This window comes from Phyllostomus hastatus, unplaced genomic scaffold (genome assembly GCF_019186645.2).
Source record: "Phyllostomus hastatus isolate PE091 unplaced genomic scaffold, TTU_PhHast_1.1 phas_contig_198, whole genome shotgun sequence".
Classification (NCBI taxonomy): Eukaryota; Metazoa; Chordata; class Mammalia; order Chiroptera; family Phyllostomidae; genus Phyllostomus; species Phyllostomus hastatus.
This window is the reverse complement of record NW_025333715.1, coordinates 8,531,295-8,556,068: the sequence shown is the minus strand read 5'-3', so window position 1 is coordinate 8,556,068 and position 24,774 is coordinate 8,531,295. Positions and strand designations below refer to the sequence as shown.

At 55.4% G+C, this 24,774-nt stretch overlaps 1 protein-coding gene across 1 annotated transcript; it reads right to left on the bottom strand.

Moving 5' to 3' along the window:
* Positions 1-404: 404 nt before the first annotated feature.
* Positions 405-24,141, bottom strand: LOC123816091 (myosin heavy chain, embryonic smooth muscle isoform-like). Its single transcript, XM_045834834.1, has 18 exons — positions 24,015-24,141; positions 14,105-14,266; positions 13,628-13,756; positions 12,781-12,966; positions 12,441-12,545; positions 12,002-12,154; positions 10,708-10,935; positions 8,338-8,586; positions 7,105-7,317; positions 6,771-6,983; positions 6,309-6,470; positions 5,111-5,239; positions 4,168-4,256; positions 3,970-4,093; positions 3,526-3,734; positions 2,842-2,950; positions 2,573-2,745; positions 405-1,664 (listed from the first exon to the last, which is right to left on the bottom strand). Exons 2-18 carry the CDS (start codon positions 14,216-14,218, stop codon positions 1,577-1,579), a joined length of 2,673 nt encoding a protein of 890 aa, XP_045690790.1. The 5' UTR covers positions 14,219-14,266; positions 24,015-24,141; the 3' UTR covers positions 405-1,576.
* Positions 24,142-24,774: the final 633 nt, after the last annotated feature.

The window sequence follows — 24,774 nt, the reverse complement described above, 5'->3', positions numbered from 1 at the left end:
TGAGAATAGGCGTTTCGCAACTCAAGTCACACACCAAATCAGACAGAAAGGGGAACCCAAGCCTACAGGACGTCTGCTCCTAGACATGAATCCCAGGAGAACAGTATCTCCCGGAAGGGCTACTCCCAATGCAGCGCCACCATTTTGGTTAGAAAAGCAGCCTTTCCCATGGATGGGGACCCAGAACGGAATCCAAGGACCAGGAAGTTGAGGGAGGGTGGCACTAACTCTGATTCGGTGCTCACACTGGTGGAGTATTCAGAAGGCTCCTCGAGGAGCCGGGAGAGGGGCAGTCTTCAGCAGACAATGACTCGTCCCAGGTTTCGGCACCAAATGTAAGGTTTTCTTAGACCCCGCCAAGGAAATAAACAGCCAATTAACCATGAAAACAGGCATATGAGCTTTATTTTGGAAGTTTGTGCTCGCGAGCAAGATTTCCTCTGCCCCTGCAGAGGAAGGGTGGAGGAAAGTCCAAACTGGAGAAGGATAACAGTGGGAGTTTTATATGGCTTGACTTCACGCATGAGCCAAGAATTGGTTCTTGGTGAACAAAGAAGCAACATATCATTGGTATTTCTTGGTCTGACGTCATCCACCTTTTCCGGGTCAGAATTCAGTCGCCATATTCCTTGTAGTCCGAACGGTGGCCATATTTGTAATCCAAACGCAATAATTGTAACTAGGTTCCCAATTATCCTACCCCGCCCATCCTGACAACACATCCCTTAACCATTACGTATATTTTGTCCCCAAGAGAGTTGGGAGAACACACTGCTGGCCTTTCCAGCTTGGCCCCTAGGCCCTCCCTGTCTGCTCGGCCCAAGACCCCCTGGTGACAGGGCTGGCCGCACTCAGCAAAGGAGGGATGGGGTCATCTTTGCACTTGAGACGTCTTAGGATCGGGAGGGGGACGGGGCACTGCCCAGTGTGATTGGGGAGGAGCTGCCTCCCTGCCCACGCCTGGCATTCTGTGCCCTGCACAGAGGGGGCACCCCTGGGTCTGCCCTCGCCAGGCCACCCAGAGCCCATGGGAGGGGGCTGATGGGGCAGAAGGTGTGAGGTCACCGCGTGTGATTGCCAACAGCAAAAACGGGGGTGGGGGAAGAGCTGGTGGTGGAGGCGAAGAGGTGACCACTCTTCGGGGGTGCTGGGCTCCCAAAACATCAGAGGGTGAATAAAATATAGATTTGTAGAAAACTCTCTGGCCCACCTCGGTGGCCTTCCTTCTTGCCTCACCAACTTGTGCTTTTGGCAAGAGAAGGCCGAAGGTCCGGCAGGCCTCCAGTTTCTGAGCCCAGGGCCAAGGACCCCAACTCTTTTGTAACGGATTCTGGGGTACAGGGAAGGGGAGCAGGAGAGCCTGCAGCAGTGAAGCCAAAGGCCCTCAACAGGGCCTGGGGGACCAGGGAAGGAAGCACAGGCATGAGGTCCCCAGGCCTGGTGGGAGGGGCTGAGAGTTTGATCACAGCAGTCCAAAGAGGGTGGGGGGCTGGGAAGGGGAGGCAGAGTCATCCCTCTGTAGGTCATCCTTTGTTGGTTGGTTGGTCAGTCTGTGCTTCTTGGGCAGCAGGAGAGGTTATTTGGCAGCTTTGGCCTCACGTCCCTTGACAATGCCATCCATCTCCTCATCTGAGCTTTCACCAGCCAATGGCAGGTCCGCACACCTGGGGGCAGAGGCAGAGGTCAGAGGGCTGGCTAGGGTGGCCCAAGCACAGCTCGCACATTCCACAGCGACCCCTAGAGAGAAACTGGTGCCTAACATCCCATGGGACAAACTATGCAGGGCCTCTGGGCCACTGTCTCCAGGCAGGACAGGGCAGCTACCAGAGCAGGCTGCTAAAGCTTTCCCTTCACCCCACGACACTAGCAAACACCTCCAGGAAGTCAGGACAGACGAAAAGGGGGGAAGGCAGAAGAATAGATGGAGTCGCCTCCCACAAAATGCCACCCTTTGTGCAACTAAGTATAAGACGGGAAACCGAGAGCTGCAGACCCAGTGTGCGCACACCGGCGCGTTCTTCCATCACCTGGAGAACATGAAATTAACCACTGATGAGAACGTCTGCTCGTGCTGACTTGGCTTTGAGAGAGGACTGTCATGAAAAGGTGGCAGAAATGAGGGTGGTGTGAGGGGAAGACCCCTGCCTCAGCCATTTCCCGCCTCCTGGACATCAACATGCCCTGGAGAAAGGAGGAGGCCCCTCTCTGTCCAGAGGCCCAGTGAGGTGACAGCAGCCTCTGCCAGCGAGCGCTCTCCCTGCACCAGGGCCAGTCCGGGGCTGCCTCTGCACAGCAGGGTGGGAGCAGCCCCACCAGCAGACTTCCCAGCAGGATGGGCTGAAAGACCCAGAGTTCATGGTTTATGCCACAGGCTGGGCCACAGCCCGGGAGGCAAGAAGATCCCCGAGGGGCAGCGAGCCCTGAACCCACTTTCTCCCCTCCAGCGCTATGCTCCCTGATGCCCATCTGAGAAAGGGAACCGCTTTCACGGGGGCTTCGCAGTCTGCACAACGAACGAGCATTTGGAGGGAGAAAGACGGGAGAAAGACATGCCAGGTGGAGGCAGGCTCACCTGAGCTTATTCTTCAAGAACGTGATCTCCCGGTTCAAGGCGTCTGCGGTCTCGGTGGCATCCTCCAGCTCGCGCTGCAGCTTCCTGCGGGAGGCGTTGGCCCTCTGGGCCTCCTCCTCAGCCTTCTCCAGCTGCCGCTTGAGCTGCTTCAGGCGGGTGGATGCCTTGTCAGCCTGTGGAGAGCAGTGGCCCAGGTTAGGGGCTCCTGGAGAGTGGGGCCCGCCCAGCCCCACCAGCCCCGGGCCAAACTGCTCTGCCCACAAGCACACCTGGTCCTTGAACTGCTCTGCGTTGTTGTGCTCGTCCTCCACCTGCAGCAACGTGTCCTTCAGCCTCTTCTCAGTCTGAAGCACCTGCTTGCACGCCGCCTGGCGCTCCCTGCCAGGTACAGAGTGGCTCAGAGGGGCACTGTCCTTCAGAGGGTGTGGCCCACAAACCGCAGTCTGGACCGCCCATCCCAGGGCCTCACTGGGACTTGCCCTCTGGGGAGGCCTTGATGCCCAGGTGGCCCTCCTTGACTGAACACCCACTGTGAGCTTGTTTCTCCCATGAGAAGGGTAATCGGCCCCATTTCTCAGATGGGGAAGCTGGGGCTTTGGGAAGGGAAGTGACACCTCACAGCATATGTGCAGTTAGGAAAAAGGGACAGTGAAACTGGGCTCCTGTGTGGCCTCTGTTACCTACAAACAAGTCTCTGTCTTGCTCAGCACAGTTATCCCCCAGGGGGCTGGGAGCCCCTACCTCTCTCTCAGAGAGGGTCCCCAAAACCCACCACTTGGCCATGGACAGCTACTCCAACTCCAAAGGACGCAGGGAAACAGTGGACAGTCCCGTCAGGAGGGGGAAACAGCCCCTGGGACTCAGGGACAGAGAGCTGTTTCCTGACTGGACTCAGGGACAGAACTGCAGATGGGCTTGGACACTGCTCCAGGCCACAGGACAGGGACACCTACTTGGTCTCCTTCTCCAGCTGCTCTTCCAGTTGTGCAATCTTGGCCTCCAGGGCAGTGATGGAGGCCTTGTACTTGGACTTGACAGTGCCCTCCATCTCCTGCAGCTTGGCCTTGAGCTCCTTGTTCTGGCGCTCGAGCTGCTGCCTGGCGTTCTCGTTCTTCTGAGCGTGGCTGCGCTCCAGGTTCAGGTCGGTGTTGATCTGGTCAATCTGTGGGAAGAAGGGCCAATGACCTTGAGGAAAGCTGGGGATCCTGCTGGGGACAGATGGGACAGCCAGGTCCTGCAGAGCTCCTGATAATAGTGGGTCCCCAAAACCTAACAGCAGCTAGGACCTCCTCCCCTAAGCAATCCAGAAGCTGCTGACTTTGCCCAGGTGGTGTTCAAAATCTGAAGCCCTGAGCCGGGTGCAGAGGAAATGCCCGGGAGACCCCTGCCCCGCCCACCTGCAGGTTGGCCTTCTTCAGCCTGTCGATCACCAGCTCCGTGTTGCCCTGAGCCTCCTCCAGCTCCTCCTCCAGCTGGGTGATGCGGGCCTTTAGGCGCTGCTTCTCCTCCAATGCCAGTGCCCTGGGGGAGGCCAGAGGAGTGAGCAGAGGCCCATCCCAGAGGACCCTTTCCCCACAACACCCGCCTCTGCTCACCCTTTCCCGCTGCTGTTGGCAATCTCATCAGCCAGCTCATCCCGCTCCTGCTGGGACTGACCCTTGGCACGCTCGGCAGCTGCCAGTTCCTGCCAGGAGAACCCAGAGTGTGACCTGCTGGGCAAGCCCACACCCTGAAAGGCCACATCTTCCAGGCCGGGCCCTCTGCGCTACCATCCTCCCCAAGCCCTGGCCCTCTCCTCCATGCTTTCCTGGGCCTGCCTCCTCCATGAATGAAGTCCTTTCAAAGGAGCCCCCCTGGCTCACAGGGCTGACTCCTCCCTCTGAGGTCAGAGCTGGGGCCCAACAGGTCTACAAAGCCCACTCATCTGAGTGCTAGGAACCAGGCCTGGTGCCAGGGATGTAGAGATAAGTCAGAAACCATCCTGGCCCAATGGGGCATGTTGGACCCTCTCCACCCCGGGCAGACCAGGCACTGGGAGTGACCAGAAAGATGTGTACTAGGACCTGGGACTGAGGACCCTGACACCCAAGGGAAGGAAAGGGGCCTCACCCCCAGGGCGAGCCCCCATGGACAAAGACCCAAATGTCACCAAAGGAGAGCACAGCCAATATGGCAAGGGCAGAAAAGGGCAGGACTGGATGTGGGGACCAGTGAGAAGCAGAATGCTTCCATATGTGCCTCCTGTGTGACAGACAAGGGGGCACTCAGGGCACAGGAGCCTGGGAGGGACCCCTCCTCTCCAGACCCCATTTCACAGCAGGAGGTAGTGATCACACAGTATCCTTCCCCTCCAGGGAGGCCTGCTACTTAGTGGAGCCCTGCAGGGACTTCTGTCACACAGAGCCACCCCCACTTGTCCCTGGAGCTCCACTACTGTGTTTCCATCCCCACCAAACACTGGCCCAGGGGAGGCCCTGAGCTGCCCTTCCCACCACAGGGCAGCAACCCCAAGTCTCCCACACTTTGGCCCCGGACCACCTCCTGTAGCTGATTCATCTCATCCTCCATGCTCTTCAGCTTCTTCTCGTTCTCCTTGGCCTGAGCCAGGATCTCCTCACGGGACGCACGCGTGTTGTCCAGCTCATGCATGTAGTCCTTTCTCTGGGCCTGGGGGCGGGGAGAAGATGCTTGACACCCCCACCCCAATGGCCACCATCCAGCCCCTGCCCCACCAGCTGCCCTCCCACCCCGTCCAGGCACAGCATGGAGCAGGACCTTCTGGCTACTTTTCACCCTGACACAACCATTAAAAAGGGTGAAGTAGTAGCTAAGGCAAAACATCCCTTTTCCCTCCACCACCTGGGCACTTTGTGGCCATTAGCACCCACCACCTCACCCTGGGCATGGGGGTCTTGGTGCACGTATTGGCCCCACTTTCGAGGCTTCCACTCCCTGCAGCCCCTGGGCACGGGGACCCCGCGCTGCTGCACCTTCCCCAGCTCACGCCTGCTCCCCTGCCAGATCCTCCCGACTACAGGGAGGGTGCAACTCCTTCCTTTCTCCGACTCATGCTGTTGCTTTCATTCCAAAGATTTTGTGAAACACCTTTTTTTCTTCTTGGGCAGAAAATCCCAGATTGACGCTCCCCATGTCAAAGGGTACGACTCTTGGTAGCGTCACCCAGGAGCCAGGAAGAGAATGCCAGCAGCCTGCGGGCATCTGTGCCCTGTGCCCTCACCAACCACGGACGTTTAAATGTGTTCTAGTGCTGCCAGGGGGCTGGGTGTGACAGGGCATCTCAGAACTCTTTTAAATTTGTTGTTTCTTAACTGGGGGTCAGGTGAGATTGTCCCGGTGTGTCCCTGCTCCGGCTGCTCCTCTGAACCTCCAGCCCCAACCTTCTATCATCGCCCATTAGGCTGCAGGGCGTCACCCAGGGCCACAGCAGGTTTCTTCTGAACAGGTGCCACTAGGTGACCCCCTCCCCTGACCCCACTACAGAGCCGGGTGTACACACTCCACTCTCGCACACACTCAAGGCACAGGCCGTCCTGCCATTTAGCCTCTGGGCGTGAGTCTCCAACTGTGAGACAGGCTAAGGGCACCAAGGCCTTCCCTGGCTGGGGGACAGCAGCACTTGCCAGCATTCACTGGACACCCACTAGTGTCCCAGCCCCACACTGAGCCCCAATCCACCAAGTCCGGCCAGCTCCGGTTTGTTCCGGCCTGACCTCACCTGCAGCTTCCGTAGTTGTTTGATGGCTTCGTCGCGGTCCTTGTTGGCAGTGTCCATCTGGGCCTCCAAGTCCTTCAGGTCCATCTCCAGCTTCTTCCAAGCGGCCACGGCCATAGAGCGCTGCTTCCTCTCATCCTCCAGCTCTGCCTCCATCTCCCGCACCTGGGGAGACACCAGCAGCTCCAGAAGCCGGACTCACACACACCCAACTCCAGCTCTGACCCAGGTAGCTTCGGCCAGTTCTGGGATCCATGCAGCCTCCAGTGGCTAATTGGAGGACTGAGCAGAAAACCCTGATAGAGCCACTGACTCCGCCGCCCTTCCTGAGGACAGAAGACTGGAAGAAATGGTCCAGGAGCCCTGGACAATCAGGTGGTAGGATAGAAAAGATGCCTGCCCGGAACATGGGGGCCAGACTGGGGGCATGTCCCTGTCCAGGGGAAGCAGGAGGGACATACACACCTGTCTGACCAGCTGCTGCTTCTTCTCCTCACTCTGCTCATCCCGGCCCTGCAGGTCCTGCTCGAACTGGGCTCTCATGGCCTGCAGGTTCACTTCCAGCCCAAGCTTGGCATCCTCGGTGGCCTGAAGCTGGTCCTCCAGTTCCTCGAGCTGGGTCTTCATCTCTTTGACTTGTTGCTCCAGGGCCCGCTTCGACTTCTCCAGCTCATGGACCTGCCACCCGAAGGAACCAGAGTCATGAGCAGAGGGACAAGAGGCCCCCGAGATCCCTGCCTCAGTGTCCGCTCACCTGGGCGACCTCTGCACTACCCCCTTGGCCCCTCCTGGGACTCACACTCTTGCCCAGGTCGTCCTTGGAGCTCCTGAGGTCCTCCATCTCCATGCGGAACTGCTTGTTGAGCTGCTCCAGCTCTGCCTTCTGCTCCACGGCCTCCTCCAGGGCCCGGGCCAGTGACAGCACCTTGGTCTCCCTCTCACGGGCTTCTGCCTTAGCCCGGTCCCGCTCCTCCGCATACTGGGCTGAGATGGTCTTCTCCTTGGCCAGGAGCTGGGACACATATGGGAACCATGAAGCTCAGGCTACAAACTCCTAGAAAAAGCTCAGAACCTGTAGACCATCCAGACCCAACTCCTTGAGGAAGGAAGAGCATGGTGCTGGCTCTGAGGGGTGGGGACCAGGAAGAGCAAGAACCAGGTGGCTCTGACACCTAGCTTTAAAGTCTGTCCTTGTTACCACTTAATGAGAGTTCTTTATGTCACGCAGCACCCCTCCCATGAGAACCCACAGGAATCTTCACTTGTACCCAATGGAGAAAGGCTTTGGAAGTTCTTCTGAATGAATGGACGGCAATTACCTTGAAGCCTGTGACTCTGGCTTCTTAGAAGCCTGAAGCCCAAGTGTGGCTGCCTCCAAGTACGTGAGTTTAAATCCCTTGGTCCACGTTGTGCGTGGGCTACCTTAGTTTGATCTTGTATTCCAACCTTCCTATGCCCTTTGCACAAACTATTTCTCAAAAGGACCAGGGAGGAAATGCTTTAGACTTTAGGGATCGTGTCTGCGTAGTAACGATGTGACTCTGCCCTGACCACACGACAATGGCCTGAGGTGACAGGAGAGGAGTCAGCAGGGCTGAGCCCCAGACACCTCCATTCACTATGATGAGCACCAGGTGGCAGGACCCTGGGCCCTGAGCCCCAGCTTATTCCATTTTGCTGTCCCAGCCCTGTGTCGGCATGACTGTAAGCCGCCTCAGATCCTCTAGAGTGAGGAGGAGGTATTGACACGTGAACCAAAATTCAAAGTACTTAAAATTGCATCATTATAAAAAGTGTGAATAATATAAGAAATAGAAGGCAGAACATTCGGTCCTGAACCTGCGGTGTGAAGACGGCCTGTTTGGAGCACATTCCTGGCAGACCCCTCAACCAGCAGGAAACCCAGCCAGACCTCCCAGTGCCTGCAGGAGGTGATGGGATCCCAGGGCCCGCTCCTGCTCAGTGGCCTTGGCCTGAGGCAATGGAGCTAGAGGAAGAGAAGAAATGAGGAAGAGCTGCAGGTAGCACACACCTGGTCAAACCTCTTCTGCTTCTTCTCCAGCTTGGAGATGCTCTGGCGCTGGTCCTCAAGGTCCATGACCTTGTGGTCCAGCTCCCGCTGCAGCCTCATCTTGGTCTTCTCCAGGTTGTCATAGGCGGTCACCTTCTCCTCGTAGCGCTGCCTCAGCCCCTCCAGGTCCTTCTGGATCTTCCTCTTGGCTTCCTCCACAGTCTCGAGACACCCCACGCCATCCTCCATCTTCTTCTTCATGTCAGTCACCTGGCCAGGAGCAAGGAATGAGGACACACCCAGGATGGCACCTGCTCAGGGAACAACCTGTGCCTGAGGCAGCTGGGAGCTGGGCTGCTCCTCATGAACACAGACCAGGGAGCCAGCCCAGGTGTGGGGCTCCCCCCTCCAGCAGGGCAGACACACGAACGTTGTGCCGAGGGCGCTTTCTCACTCCATGGAGCTGAGGGCAGGTCAGCTCTGGAGGGCCTCTCTGCTGAGACCTGCTCCAGGCTGCTAGTTTAGAAGGACCGATGCCCAAGCAGGAGCGTCCTTTACTCACTGTGCTCTGACAGCAAGGCCAGTGTGCACTGGGAAGTGTGACAACGGGGGGTGTGAGGACCATGGGCACCTGCCCTACAGCCGCACCCCTTTCCACATGGACAGAAAACTGCCACCCACAGCATGTGCTAGCTAATCCTACCCAGACCTTGGAGTAGACCGTGGGCCCATCCTGTGTGTAGGGCACATCTGGCCTGGCGCACTTAAGTCCCAGGACAGGATCTAGAATGGGGGCTCTTGGTCCACTTTAGGCCATGGACCCGATACAGTGTAGAGCAGACTGGGACTCCTCCTCCTCATCCCGATGTGACACACAAAATACACAGGACGATGGGGAAGGTGAATGCAGACAAAGGCGGCTGTCAGAGGTTCCACTGAACTGGTGAGTGACCCTCGTGCCTCTCCATGAGCACCATGGACAGCAGCCCCCTGAAGTGCAGGGAGCTCAGTGACACCCCCGAAGCCCTGCCATGTCTGGACGTGGTGACAGTGACCTGGTTCCTAGTGACCAGGGCGACAAGCACTGGGACTGCTCATGGTCTACATTTATCAGGAAGCAAATGCTAGATGGTCTTCTCCTCGGCCAGGAGCTGGGACAGATATGGGCGCCATGAGGCCAAGACAATGAAGTCTTACAAGGGGCTCTGAAACTGCAGACCATCCAGACCCAACTCCTTGAGGAATGAAGAGCATGGTGCTGGCTCTGAGGGGTGGGGACCAGGAAGAGCAAGCACCAGGCGGCTCTGACACCTAGCTTTAAAGTCTGTCCTTGTTATCACTTAATGAGAGTCCTTTATGTCACAGAGCACCCCTCCTCAAGAACTCAGAGGAAACACTGCATGGACCCAATGTGGAAAGGCTTTGGAAATTCTCCTGAATGAATGGATGGCATTTACCTTGAAGTGTATAATACTTGCTACTTAGAAGCCTATGACTCTGGCAGCTTAGGAGCCTGAAGCCTGAGTGAGGCCATTTCTAAGGATGTGCGATTAAATGCCCCTGGTCCACTCTCTCAGCCGGCCACCCCTCGTTCGGCCTTGTATGCCACCTTCCCGCTCCCAATGCCCGGAACTCTCCCTTAAAGCCCCGGAAGGAAATGCTGTAGCCCTTGCAGGCTGAGTCTACACAGCAAGCACGTGAGTCTGCCCTGACAGCACAACAACAGCCTGAGATGACAGGGGAGGAGGCACCGGGGCCCACTCCAAGACACCTCCTTCTAAAATGATGAACACTGGGTGGCTGAGGCAGGACCACGAGCCCCGACTTGTTCTATTTCGCTATCCCAGCCCTGTGTCAGCACATCGGAGCTGCCTCAGTTCCTTCAGAGCAGGGGTGTCAAACTCATTCTCTCTAGGGGCCTCATCAGACTTGCCATTGCCTTAAAAGGGCTCAAATGATTTCAGGACTATGTAACTGTAACTACTCCTTAACTTCTAAGGAACTGAAATGATATTCAGCCCTTTGAAGGCAACCTCAAGGCTGATGTGGCCCCCAGGGAAGATGAGTTAGACTCCCTTGCTTTAGAGTGAGGATGAGGTATTGACACATGAACCAAAATTCAAAGTATTTAAAATCAGATCATTTAAGAAATGTGACAAATATAAAAAGCAGAGAGCAGAAAACTCATTCCTAAACCTGCGGTGTGCAGACGCCCAGTTCCAGGCTCTACCTGAGCAGGCCCTTCAGTAAGCAGGGAGCCCAGCCAGACCTCTGAGGACCTGCTGGTGGTGATGGGTTCCCAGGGCCCGAGTCATGTCCATGGCCTTGGCCTGAGGCCCTGCTCTGTGAGGAAGAGAGGAAATGAGGAGCAGTGTGCCCACGACTGCACACCTGGTCAAACTTAATTTGCTTCTTCTCCAGGTCAGACAGTCTCTGCCGCTGGTGGTGCAGCTCCTGCTGCAGCCGCGTCCTGTCCTTCTCCAGCCTGTCGTAGGCGGCCACCTTCTCCTTGTAGCGCTGCCTCAGCCCCTCCAGGTCCTTCTCCAGTGTGCTCTTGTCCTCCTTGGCAATCTCGAGGCACCTCACACCATGCTCCATCTCCGTCTTCAAGTCACTCACCTGGCCAGGAGCAAGGAATGAGGACACACCCAGAATGGCACCTGCTCAAGGACCACACCTGTGCCTGAGGCAGCTGGGAGCTGGGCTGCTCCTCAGGAACAGACACCAGAGCCAAACCAGGTGTGGAAGACCCCCTTCCACCAGGCAAGAGGGACAAACTTTGTGGGAAGGGCAGGGAAGTTCTGGAGGGTCTCTCCTCAGTGCCCTGCTCCCAGCTGCTCCCTTACAAATACCAAGGCCAGACAGGAACATCCTACAGTTCACTCACAAAGTGAGCCGGGCAGGGACCTCTGGGGAATATGTGTTCTGGGAGCACAAGAACCCCAGGCACCTGCCCCGCAAACTCTTCTCTTTGCACATGGACAGAAAACTGTCACCCACAGCATGTCCTAGCTGCTCCTACCCAGACCATGGAGCAGACCATGGGCCCACCCAGTGCGTAGGGCACATCTGGCCTGGGGCACTACCTCCCAGGACAGGATCTAGAATGGGGGCTCTTGGTCCACTTTAGGCCCTGGACCCTGTGGCAGCACAGAGCAGACTGGGACTCCTCCTCCTCATTCCAATTTGACAGAAAATATGCAGGATGATGAGGAAAGTCAATGCGGACAAAGGCGGCTGTCAGAGGTTCCACTGAACTGATGAGTGACCCACGTGCCTCTCCGTGAGCACCACAGAGAGCAGCCTCCTGAAGTGCAGGGAGCACAGTGACACCCCTGAAGCCCTGCTGTGTCTGGACATGGTGACTGCTGGTTCCTAGTGACCAGGACGACAGGCACTGGGACTGCCGTGACTTGTGGTCTACATTCATCAGGGAGGAAATGCTAGGTGTCAGCTGGAGACTGGTGAAGGCAAGGGTGTTCAGTCTGGTCCCCCAAGGTCATGGATCCCAGAATTCTACCGGGGGACCCAGGGCTAAAAGGTCTGGGCTGGAGAGGATGGCAACTCCCTGGAGACAAAGGGTTCCTGGCTCAGGCAGACCAGGGCAGACCCATCCTGCAGAATCTGAGCAGTGTCCCTGAGCCACCTGGCACCCCGTGGGTCTCGAGGGGGATCTAAACCAAACCTGGGTGAACAGGGTGGCAACCTGCTTCTCCAGGTTGTGCTTGGCCTCCTCCTCCTGCTCCAGCTGCTCCTTCAGGGACCTGTTCTCCTCTTCCACCTGCTGCAGCCTGGTTCTCAGGCCCTGCTTCTGCCAGTCCTGCTGCTGCAGCAGCTCCTACTTTGAAGACAAGAGGCATGCAGGGCTCAGGAGGTGCAGCGCCAGACCCTCACTGTCCCCACAACCTTGGTGGGAGGGAGCGGCTGGTACCTCCAGTCAGGACTGAGATGGTGAAGACCCAGTGGGGAGCCGGGGGGACCCAGAGACCCCATGGATGCAGGGGAGGACTCAGAACCAGAGGAGCCCTGGGACGGGACACCCAGAGGTCTGGCAGGGGCTGCCATGTGGGCACCGCGTCCTTCCAGGGAAGGTCCAGCTGTAGAGCACTGCTGCCCCCGCTCACCTGCGTGTCCTGCAGCTGGGACTCCACAGTGGAGACGTCCTTGGTGAGCTGGCTGCACTTCTTGTCAGACTGCCTCAGAAGGCCCGTCACTCTGCCCAGCTCCGCCTGCTCAGGGATGGGACAGACAAAGGCCCAGGGTCTGGAGCATGACCCCTCTGGCCCCACCTGGGTGCCTCTAGGCTAAGGTGGACCTGAGTCCCAGGCCAAACCCAGAAGCCTCGCTGAGTGGCCACTGTGAAGCATGACACAGGGCAGGAGTCCTAGAGAACTGGAGGCGCTCCACACCCAGGAGCCCCTGAAGGCACCACCGCCCAGCCCCGGGTCCCAGCAGAGGCCTCACCTGCAGCTGTGTGCGCACTTGCTCTTCCTCCTTGAACTTCACCTGCAGCTCCTGCAGCTGGGCCTCTGCTTTCTGCTGCCTGTGCTCTGAGTCCCGTTTTTCCTGCAGGAGGACCTTCACCTCTTTGGCCAGCTCCCCTCTCTCATGCTCCAGAGTCTGCTTGGCCTTCTCAAGGCTGGCTTTCACCTGGCGGGGGAGGAAGCAGAGCTGTGAAGAGGGGCATCTGGGCCCTGCCACGAAGCTGCTCTTGCCAGTGTCCCAGGAAGGACCGCGGCGTTCGCAACCAGACACGGGGGCCTCTGCAGTAACAGGGATGTTGGGCAAGTTTGGGAGGTGGCGTGCTAGCAAGTGTCCTGGTCTCAGAAGTCCCACACCTGGCCTGTCCTCACTCAACTGGAAGATGACACCCAGCCTGCATCCTCCTCTCTGAAGGCCTCAGAGTGGATGAGAACATGCTTGGGTGTTGGCCAAAGTGACAGGGACATCAGGAGCCGTGACCCCACACTGCGGAAGACCGCCCGGAACCTGGGCCCCGCTTCCATGCGTGCCTAACGTGTGCCACGCAAAGGGGCCTCCCAGGGCACAAGCACCCGGGAGAGACGCCCACCTGTCCAGGCCCCATTGCACAGCAGGGGGTGGTGGTGACACACAGTCTCCTTCGCCCCAGGGAGCCCTGCTACTCAGTGAAGCCCTCAGGGGACTTCTGTCACAGAGAGCCACCCCCAGTCCTCCCTGGAGGTGCCCTGGCTTGTTTCCAGCCTTGCCCAAGGCTGGCCCAGGGGAGGCCCTGAGCTGCCCCTGCTGCCCAGTGGGCATCGACCCTGAGTGCCCCCTGACCCCAGACTACCTCCTGCAGATGAATCGTCTTGGCCTCCATGCTCTTCAGCTTCTTCCGGTTCTCCTTGGCCTGGGCCAGGATCTCCTCAAGGTGAGTTCGCACCCCCGGCAGTTTCCTCATGCAGTCCTTCATCTGGGCCTGGGGACGGGGAGGAGACCTTGGCACCAGCAAGCCGGTGGCCACCCACCTGCCCCAGCCCCACACTCTGCCCTCTAACTACATGGCATAGTTGGGCATAGACACTCTGCTCTCTAACGCACTCAAAGGCACACGCGGTCCTGCAGGTTTGCTCTCCGACTCTTTTTCCCCCTCAGCCTCTGGGCCTGAGTCTCCATCTGTGAGACGGCTACGGGCACCCAGACCTTTCCACCTTGGGGAGAGCAGCACTTCCCAGCATCCTCTGGACACCCCACTAGTGTCACAGACACAAGCTGAGCGAGTGCCACCGTGTGTGACCAGCTCTGGTTTGTTCCAGGCCGACCTCACCTGCAGCTTCTGAACCTCTTCAGTGTCTTCGTCATTGTTCTTGTTGGGTGAGTCGGTCTGGGCCTGCAGGTCCTTCAGGTCCATCTCCAGCTTCTTCCCAGCGGCCATGGCCATTGAGCGCTGGGTCCTCTCCTCCTCCAGCTCTGCCCTTAGGTCCTGCACCTGGGAGGAGACGCCAACAGCTCAGGAGGCCAGAGCCCCTCACAGACCCGCCTCCAGCTCTCAGCCCAGGTGCCTTTGGCCCTGCTGGAGCCACTGAATCTGCGCCCTTCCAGAGGACAGAGGACTGCAAGAAATGGTCAAGGCACCCTGGACAATCCAAGCACAGAAGGACAGAAGGGAAGCCTGCTGAAACGTGCATGGTACCTCTCCAGGGGGAGAGGGAGGGACATATGCACCTGTCTACCAGGTGCTTCTTCTCCTTGTCACCCTGATCATCCTGACCTGGTCAGACCTGTTTCAATTGACCTTCAAGGCCAGAAGCTTCACCTCTAGCCACAGGTTGGCTACCTTGATGGCATGAAGCTCATCCTCCAACTCCTGGAGCTGGGCCCTCACCCCTTCCATCTGCTGCTCCAGGGCCTGCATAGAATCCTTCACCTCATGGAGCTGCCACCCAAGGAAATCCAAGTCACAACCAGAGTGACAAGAGGCCCCCCAGTCCTCTGCCTCAGTGTCTGTTCAACCATTAGTCCCCTGTACTGTCCCCCTCGGCCCCTCGTGGGACTCACACTCTTGCCTATGCCAACCTTGTGGCCTGTTGCCAGAGTGGGCAGTGAGGGGCCGGGTCTCTGCTGCTGCCCTCTGGGACAGATGCAGGGGCCAAGGGGGGTCAACCCAACGTATCTCTCTGTGTGCTGGGCTCTGCCCACTCTGTTCCAGGGAAGTGGCTCACCTCCCTCCAGCGCACTCCTGCTGTCCTGTAGGGTCAGAAGGAGAAGACGACCAGACAAGGAGACAGACATCTGAGAGGTCTGATCCAAATGAGCAATAAAACCAAACACAGAAGAACAGACAGGAAGGGATGTTTTGGAGATTTCTTGAGGCTGGAACATTTGTGTTTACTAATCAATAAAGCCAACGCTGACCGTGATCTATGGCAGCGTCCCCTCCTAGTTCCCTCACCAAGTGCTCTCACACATTTCATGGGGTGGGCACCATGGTGGCTCCCATCTGACAGGGGAGGGAACCGGCAGAAAGTGCAGGTTTTCCTCTGCACTCAGGCTAGCGCAAGGCTTCACAGCAGTGCAGGGGCCGGCACTGGACCCGCAGTCTCTCTGACCCAGATCCTGTGTCCATGAGGACCATGCTCTACTCTCTCTGACACACCGCATGCTCACCCGTGTGCATCTGTTTACTTGTCAGTGACCCTCTCATTCCCAAACTGTCTTGCACTGCATGCCCTCTTCTCTGTCTTGATAAGTTTCCTGGTGCTGTCACTTCCCAAAATCTGTGCCCTCCTTGCTTCTGCAAGATCCTTGTCCCCTAGGGGCCTGGGGGCCTGCCGCCCTGGCTATATCCCTGCAGTGGCCAAGCCCTCCTGAGGAGGACCAGTCCTCTCTGCTGTCCTCCCCCGCTGCTGGGCAGTATCTTCTTTCTAATTCTTGATGAAAAGAGTGCAAAAACATTCTTCTTACATAAAAATTTTGCCTGCATTTACGATCACTTCCTTTAAGATATTTCTAGAAGTAGAATGACTGCATCAGAGCATATCAATATATAAAAATGCTTTCGTACCTAGAGCCTCACATTTATGCAAGCAAATCGTATCACTTTACACTTATTCTCACAGGATATGAGGGTGTCTATGTCTACTATCTTCCTCTTCAATAGTCTTTTCTAAAGAAACAGATTTCTTACGGTAAATGATGTACAGCAGGAATTTGCCGTCTCCCCCATGGGATGAGTGCTGTCCAGGAGCGCTCAGTCCTTTCCGCCCTCGTGCGTCTGGTCTCCAGACCCCGTTCCTTCTGTCCAACAGAAACTCTGCACCCACTCAACCCTAAGTCCCCACCCCCACCTCCCAGCCCCTGGAACCTGCCACCCACTTCTTGTCCCCCTGGACTGGACCCCTGTAAGTACCTCACGCACGAGGAATCCTAAGGTATTTGTGTTTCTGTGGTGGCTTGTTTCACTTAGCACCGGGTCCTCAAGGTTTGTGTGTGTGATAGTGCAGGAGGGTGCAGCCAGAGGGCCCCCAAAAGAAGGATTTGTAATGGGGTTCAGAACTCAAGGTGTCCAGGAAATATTAGAAAGATATATAGGGTGTCCTCACCCTCCACCACAGGTGTGAGTTGGGGGAAGGGCCACGTGGAGCAGGGCCATTCAGAGCTGTTTTGCATAACAACTAACCTTTGCAGCTAACCTCTGGCGTGGTCATTTAACATATCTATAACATTTAACTGGTTGCATAGATATGTTAAATAGCTGTGGCCATACTCTGAGCCAGGGGAATGGAAGGAACTTCCCCCCAAGATGTCACTGGGAGGCAACTCCCCCTAGTTATAGCACAAACGTGAGAGCTTGGAGATGATTGGCTCCACGACATGGGGCCACCCCTGCACAGACTCATGGATAACAGCCCAATAAATCTAGAAGGATATTTAAACCCAGACTCGGCAGCCCTTGAAAAGAAGCACGTGGCTGCAGCAATGTAAGGAGGACCATGCACTTTTGGCACAGGGGGACCCATGCCCCCCCAGAGCCATGAGAAGAATCACCACGTGGCTTTACCAGACAACCACCACACAGCTTTAGCAGAGGACCACCAACCAGCTTTAGCTAGAGATCCTGGCAACACAGCTGATGGTGCTGAGAACCGAGGAAGGTCTACCAGCCCAGCATGGATTACTGGGAAGAACCGGGAGCTGCCTGAGCCATGGACTTCTATTTCTTTTCCTGAGATATGGTACCCCAAACTGGGCAAAGGGGGGAAGGTAGGACTGTGTGTGTTTTGGGGGGTTTTAAGGGAATTTCAGATTTTGACAAAGACATTAAGTCATTACTCTTAAGTCTGTATAACTTGAATAAATAATTCCTTTTTTTTTTTTCACCAATCTCTAACATGGAGAGCTATAATTCTCTGGTGAAGGGAAAGATGAACCTAGTACAGGGAGACCCCAGGAGAAGGAGTGGTAGCTTTAAAGTAATACAACTACTTGTACATACTCAGTAAAAGCCCACCAAAACTAGCCAGGAAGGATCTGCCCTATAAGAATAGAGTCCCTCCAGCCCATGAGGTCAAACTCTGCTTGGAGTTGGCCTGCTCCCATGTTCTCTTCTATAAACTCTCAGTGTTTGATACAATTCTTTGTCCCAATCACTAAGAACCTGGTTACCTGTGCCCACCTGTGACAGTAGCATGGGCCAGGATTCCCATCCTTTTTAAGGCAGTAATAGATAGATAGATAGATAGATAGATAGACAGACTTTGAGAGTACATTCATTAAGGCTGGGGACAGTGAAAGGAGGAAGGCCTTAGGATAGAAGGAGCAACAGGAGAGCCCAGGCAGGGCTGCTGTCAGCTGACCGGGACGTCAGACAAGAGATGGCCCTGGAGACAGGGTCGGTGGTGAGCCCAGGAGGAGCGTCCATGCCCATCGTTCCCCTGGTGACCAGTCTCAGAGTGACCCTTAGAGTAGAGGACACAGGCACCCATGGGGGAAGAAAGGCGTGGGTGTGTCCCCCGAAAGGGAGGGCACCAAGGCAGTGATACTTTTTTGCGAATTTCTAGGGAAGTTTATTTGAGCCCAACTGAGCTCTGGAGAACAAAGTTTTGCACTTTCTTTTCTGCTTTTGAAATTCAGGAGGGGACACAGGGGAGATCACATGGAGGTGGGAGAAAGCAAGGTGCAGACTGGATAGCAGGAAGTTAACAACACTTACAATTATTTCAAATGTGTGTTAACCTAGATGCACAGGACAATGGACAGGGCTTCCTTATAGAGAAAATAAATCTTTTACTAAAATGTTAATTGCTTGGGGTCTGCCCATCCACCATGACCTGCCCAGTTAAGAATTTATGATGAACTTCCGGCCAAGATGGAGGCATAGGTACACACACTGTGCCTCCTTGCACAACCAAGATAGGGACAACAACAATTTAGAAACAGAATAACAACCAGAACTGACAGAAAATTAAACTGTTTGGAAGTTGGACAACCAAGACGTTAAAATAGACACATTCATCCAGACCAGTAGGAGGGGTGGAATCGGGCAGCAGGGCTCAGGTCGCAGCACAGAGAGCAGAGAGTGATGGCATGTAAGGCATCTGGGGCACTCAAGACCACAGCAGGTGGACCCTGAGCGGGCAAGCACCACCAGGTAGACCCTGGCTGAGGGGTGGCAACTGGCAGACCCAGCCAGGGAGGAATGGTGAAGCAAGGCTCTGTGGACAACCCAGGATCCCAGAGCTGGGAAATAGAGCCTCGGGACACTGATTGAAAACACCTTTGGGAGTTGAGGTGCAGGGGGACACTCCCAGCCTCACAGGAGAGGTTGTTGGAAAGACCCATGGGGTTCACAAGCCCACACACATGGGAATCAGCACGAGAAAAGATCCAGTTGCTTGAGGGAAGTGGCAGAAGGGATTGAAGTCCACAGAGAGCGGAGCAAGTGCCATTGTTCCCTCTTGGAACCTGCCTCCACATAGAGCATCACAACCCAGCCACTGGGTTGCCTCACCCTGGTGAATACCTACGGCTCCGCCCCTCATACATAACAGGCGTGACCAGACCACGCCCCCTCCAAAAAAAAAGATGGCTCAAACAGAAGAAATGAAAGCCCCAGAACCAATCCTTTTAAGCAACCAAGAGATAGCCAACCTATCAGATGCACAGTTCAAAACACTGAGAATCAGGATGCTCAAAGAATTGGTTGATTTCGGTCACAAATTAGATGAAAAAGTGAAGGCTACAATAATTGAAATTAAGAAAAATGCACAGGGAACCAATAGTGATGGAATGAAAGGCGGGTCTCACATCAATGGAGTGGACCAGAAGGAAGAAAAAAACATACAATCAGGAAAGAATGAAGAAATAAGAATTTAAAAAAAATGAGGAGAGGCTTAGGAACCTCCAGAACATCTTTAAACATCTCAACATTTGAATTATAGGGGTATAGAAGGAAAAGAGAAAGAGCAACAAGTGGAAAACTTATTTGAACAAATAAGAAAGGAGAACTTCCCCAATCTGGCCAAGGAAATAGACTTCCACAAAGTCCAGGAAGCTCAGAGAGTCCCCAAGAAGTTGGACCCAAGGAGGAACACACCAAGGCACATCATAATTACATTAGCCAAGATTAAAATGAAGGAGAGAATCCTAGAAGCAACAAGAGATAAGGAGACAGTAACCTACAAAGGAGTTCCCATCAGACTGTCAGCTGATTTCTCAAAACAGACCTTGCAGGCAAGAAGGGGCTGGAGAGAAGAATTCCAAGTCATGAAAGGCAAGGACCTACATCCCAGGTTGCTCTATCCAGCAAAGCTTTCATTTAGAATGGAAGGGCAGATACAGTGCTTCTCAGAGAAGGTCAAGTTAAAGGAGTTCATCATCACCAAGCCCTTATTTTATGAAACAGTAAAGGGACTTATCTAAGAAAAAGAAGATAAAAAACATGTATAGTAAAATGACAGCAAACTCACAATTATTAACACCCACACCTAAAACAAGAACAAACTAAGCAAATAACTAGAATAGGAACAGAACCACAGAAATGGAGATCACATGGAGGGTTAGCAACAGGGGAGTGGGAGGAGGAGAGAGGGAGAAAAGGTATGGAGAATAAGTAGCATAGATGGTAGGTAGAAAATAGACAGGGGGAGGGTGAGAACAGTATGGGAAATGTAGAAGCTAAAGAACTTACGACACATGGACATGAACTAAAGGGGGGAATGTGGATGGGAGGGGGTGTGCAGGGTGGAGGGGAATGAAGGGGACATAATGGGACAACTATAATAGCATAATCAATAAAATATATTTTTAAAAAATAATCTATGATGAGATCACCTCGTGCAGTTCTTTTTTCACAGACCCCCCTTTTCACCCACAGACCCCCTTTCAGTCACAAATGAATCTGAAGGAGGCATTGACGCCCAGCCTTTGGGTGGATGCTGTGGTCTCAGCACTAGAAGGCTCATCCCTAGGGAGGCTCAGGGTGGACATGGGCTTGACCCCTGGGGATGGGGCCACACTGTCACCATGGGGTCTGAGTTGAGGTCGAATTGACCCCAAACTCGAAGGGGAGGTGAATGGAAGGCAGTCAGGTCGTATGGCTGTCACCAGGGAAAAGCAAAGTGAATAATTTCCATTCTACACCCTGTCCACTCCCTGCTGCCCCTCCTGTCCCTGGGCCCTCCATCCACCGCCACAGCTGGGCTCAGTCCTCAGGTGGGACCCATCACCTGGAATACAGCCACCAGATTCACTGGCAATTGAATAATTCTATTTGTTTTTCCTGTGGATCTCAATGAAAAGCTCTTTCTGGCAGAAAACAGATAAAACTAGGGCTCAGATTTCACACACATTTCCCCACTGCTTCAGTGTACTCTTGACAGTTCCGTCACATTTCTGGGGGTTCCATTTATTTCCCCCGTCTCCTTCCTGCAGCCATGATGTCTTTATATGAGGAGGGAGAGGAACAGTGGAACGTGAAAAAACATGGGTCCCCCTCTTAAAACGTGATGACGATGGCCAGGCCTTGAGCAGGACACTCCATAGCCTCCCCTCCCCCAGATGGACAGCCCAGGTCTGGGGCTCCACCCAGTTCCCTGCAGCCCCTCCCACTGCTGCTCACTGAGGCTGCCAGGTGCAGTGCTCACTGCCCAGAGGCTCCTGTGAGGGCACATGACGGGCGCTGCTCCTTCTGCCCGCTGTGGGCACCCACTGAGTGTGTCCCACATTAGCCAGAAGATGAAGATGGAGACACAGAAGAGGAGGGGGAGAGGAAGGAGAGGAATCAAAAAGCTCCTATGAAACCAATCAATCGATGGATCCATCAATCCCAAGGGAATCTAAAGGTAACCCAGAAGGCACCAAGTACAGATGTGGGGGAAGAAATGATAAAACCAATGCTGAGATGCAGAAACATTTCGAATCAAGACGCAAACCCCAGAAGCCAGGAGGGGAGAGTGTGAGTGATTGGGCTCTGAAGAGTTAACTCTGCAGCGGCTGCCACCACCCAGTCAGACCCACGGGAGACCAGGAGCCACTGTGAGCAGCACGCCCGTAGACAAACGGTGACGGTCCCCCTCCCACTGGACCCTGCGGGTCAACGTGAAATGACCGACACCAAAATTTTATCATGGGTGACAGTGTCGTCCCTACACCGAAAAAGGTTGCAGGTTCGATCCCTGGTTGAGGCACATACAGGAGGCAACTGACCCATGCCTCTCTCTCACACGGGTGCTCCTCTCTCTCTCTCTCCCTCTCTATCTCTCTCTCTTCCTCTCTGCCTTCCCTGCTACCACTCTCTCTAAAATTAAAAAACATATCCCGGGTGAGGGTGAAAAAATACATAAGTAAAAAATAAAATGGGTGAGCGATAAATTCTCAGAGCAGTGACTTGCCCGGCATCTCACAGCTCTCAGAAGCCGGTGTAAAGGCCAACGCCTCCCGTTGCTGCTGGTACTTAGGAGGGAAGCGTGGCTTCAGTAACTCAGAAGGCTCCAGGTTTCCCTCTCCTGCATAAACACCGAGACGGAAGGCAAGACTCCTCCAGTCGCAGCCACATCTCCAGCCAGTTTGTTAAGGTGACAAAGCGGGGGCCGTACAACGCGCCCACCTCACTCCCTTCGTCTGGGACTGTGAAGGGTGTGGAAAGAGATTCGGAACCGGGCGTAGGCTGAGAAGGCACAAACTGCCCCCCACCACACACACACACACACACAAGCCTAGCAGCACAGTGATGGAGAGTCACTTTGCATGTCCATATTAGCAGACTAGCTTCGTAATAATTCTGAACAGTTTGTTAGATACCAGGAGACGGGTGTGACTCTGACCCACGAAGTAGCTGAGAGGAGGCTCCCCCTGTTACAGCACCTGCCTGAGAGCTTGCAGATGGGTCTCTCACCTCCACAGGGCCATGCCTGCCAGGACTAACAATGGCAGCCAGAAAGGCAGAAAATTCCGGAGTGCCAGCAGGTATAGCTAATTGTGAGAAAAGTCGGAAATGGGGTGATGCACAAGGACGCAGGCTGGGATTCAAAGTAAACTGGGGGCAGCCCTGTGTAGCGGAAGGTGAAAGGGCTGTTGCTGGGCGGCCATGGGGAGGTGCTGCGTGGTCTGGGGTTTGGAACTGGAGATCACGGCTACGGGGCTGATGGTGCTGGGAACCATGACACGCCTGCCCAGCCGAGCACCAGTTACTGGGAGGAACCGGGAGCAGCGAGCCGCAGACTTCTGTTCCTTTTGTTCTGGACGCCAGTGCTTCTCACTGGCCTGGGCTGAGATGCACCTGCCTGGGCAAAGGGCGAGGGCAGGACTCTGTGTGTGTTTGTGTGTGTTTGTGGGTGTTTTCGAGTGTTCAAAGGTAATGACACTTAACAGCAAAAATCAGCCATTACTCTAAACCTGTATAACTTTTAATTAAGTACTTCCCTTTTTACTAAATTCTGGCATTGAGAGCCACAATTTTTTATTGGTGGCGAGCACAAGAATCCCAGAGCAAAAGACCCACTGTGGGTTTCTGTTTCAGGACCAACTCTCCCTTCTCCCCTCACCCCATGGCCCCAGCTCCAGCCAAGGGCAGGGGGCAAAGTCCGGGCCATCTTCCTGCTCAGTCTGCCATCACGGTTCCCTGGGCTGGTCACTCCCCGCTCAAGGCCTCAGTTTCCCCACTCCTCACGGCCCAGCACTGAGCTGACGGTGGGAGAAACAACCTCTCAGGTTCCCAAATCTCAAAAGCAACCTTTTGCCCCCACCAGTCTCAGCAGCAGCCCTGGGGAGGCAGCCTCAGGATGGCCGGAACCCCACAAATGGGGGCAGGGGGAGGGCTGGGTCTGACCTGCCTGTCCTTCTCTACCTCCTCTACTTTGGGTAGGGGACCCGAGAGGGGGGAAATTCTAGTAAATAGTTATGAGCCTGGCAGGTGACACATATGGTAAAGTGTGGTTTCAGCAGCTGCAGAAAAGGCCGATCCTGACTCCCAGGAGACACAGTCGGCCTCCTGGGGCACAGCTGGGGACGTCCAAGCCATTGTGTCCCAGGGAGACACAGAAGCCTGCCCACCTGCCCAGGGACAGCTCACTGCCCAGGGGAAGAATGCTACAGTTGTTTTTTGAATCTAATTTTTCCCTGAATTCCAAAACCCCTCACCGCCCACACCTTCTTCTCTGGTACAGAAAGGCTGACTTGGAAGGAAATGTCACACTGTCCAGACCGTGAGGCCATCAGCCTGATTCTTCTCAGACCACGGTTTCTGGGGTGTGGACAACTGTCTGTTCCCGTGTGCCAGCGCACAGCTCTGGGGACCGTGGTCTCTGGGGAACTGACGGTGTTTATGCCCAGAAGCCCCACCTGCCACGGGCTCCTCTGAATAAAGCGCCCACAGAGATTCATCCCTGTCCCTGCCTATTGGGGTCCCTGGGTGACAGGGAGCAGGAACGCATTTCTTTTTCTCATTTCAGCCACCTTCTACCTGGGGTCCCTGCTCATGACTCAGGGAGCCCAGGACCCGAGCTCAGCTGGGGGGAGGTTTGTGAGCCCACCCCAGCCGTTTCCCCTCCTCTCCAGTGTCCAGGGCCCCAGGGGAGGGAGGAAGCCCTCAGACACAGCTGGGGGCAAACCCAGGCTCTGAGCTTCAGCTTCCCTCCTCTGCAGAATAGCGACACAGCCCCTGCCTCAGGGAGGTGTTGTGAGGATGGAAAGTGGGGGAAAGGGGTTTGGGGTAGGTGCTCCTACCCTCCCCAGCTTACCAAGGACCCTGCTCTGGCCGAGCTGGAACAAGACCTGGTTGCTCTTAGCTGTGCAGATCTGCTTGCCAAGTGAGTCTGAGCAAAAAAGAAACACCTCTTCTGGCCCCAGAGGTTTCAGAAAGCAAAAGGGAAAGCAAGTGCCCAATTGTGAGAAACTCACCACCAAACAAGCACGTCACCCAAATGGCGTCACCCCACTACACTGATCACAACCTCCCTGCTGACCCCTCTGAGGAGCAACCCCAGGGCCCACAGCCAGGGCTTTCTGGGTCCCTCCCATCCTGCCTTCTGCTTCTGGAAGACCTGCCCCCGACACACTGGGGGATCCCAGACACATTACGCCCCCCCCAAGGGGCTTATCCCCAGACTCCTGTCCTTTCATGCTCCCCACAGCCCTCAAAATGCCTGCCCCGTCCCCCTCTCTGTCAGCAGCAGTCGGCACCGTCTTGGACCCTGCAGGTGCTCCTTGCAGACCTGCTGCACTGCACTGTGCTCCTTCTACTATTGGAGGCCTCGAGCAGGCAGCTTCCAGACTTCTCTATGTGGGCCCTTCTGCCAGCAGCAGCAGCTTCCACAACATGGAAATTGATGCTCATCTTTCAAAGCCCAAATGTGGTATCACCTCCTCCAGTCAGCCCTCCAGCATTAACTCCACAGGGTCCCCTGTCCCCTGTTGGCTCTGCCCCCATGGCACCTGTAGGAGGGGCCTGAGCCCTCAGCAGGGCCACTGTGTAGATGTCTCCCCTGACCCCATTTGATC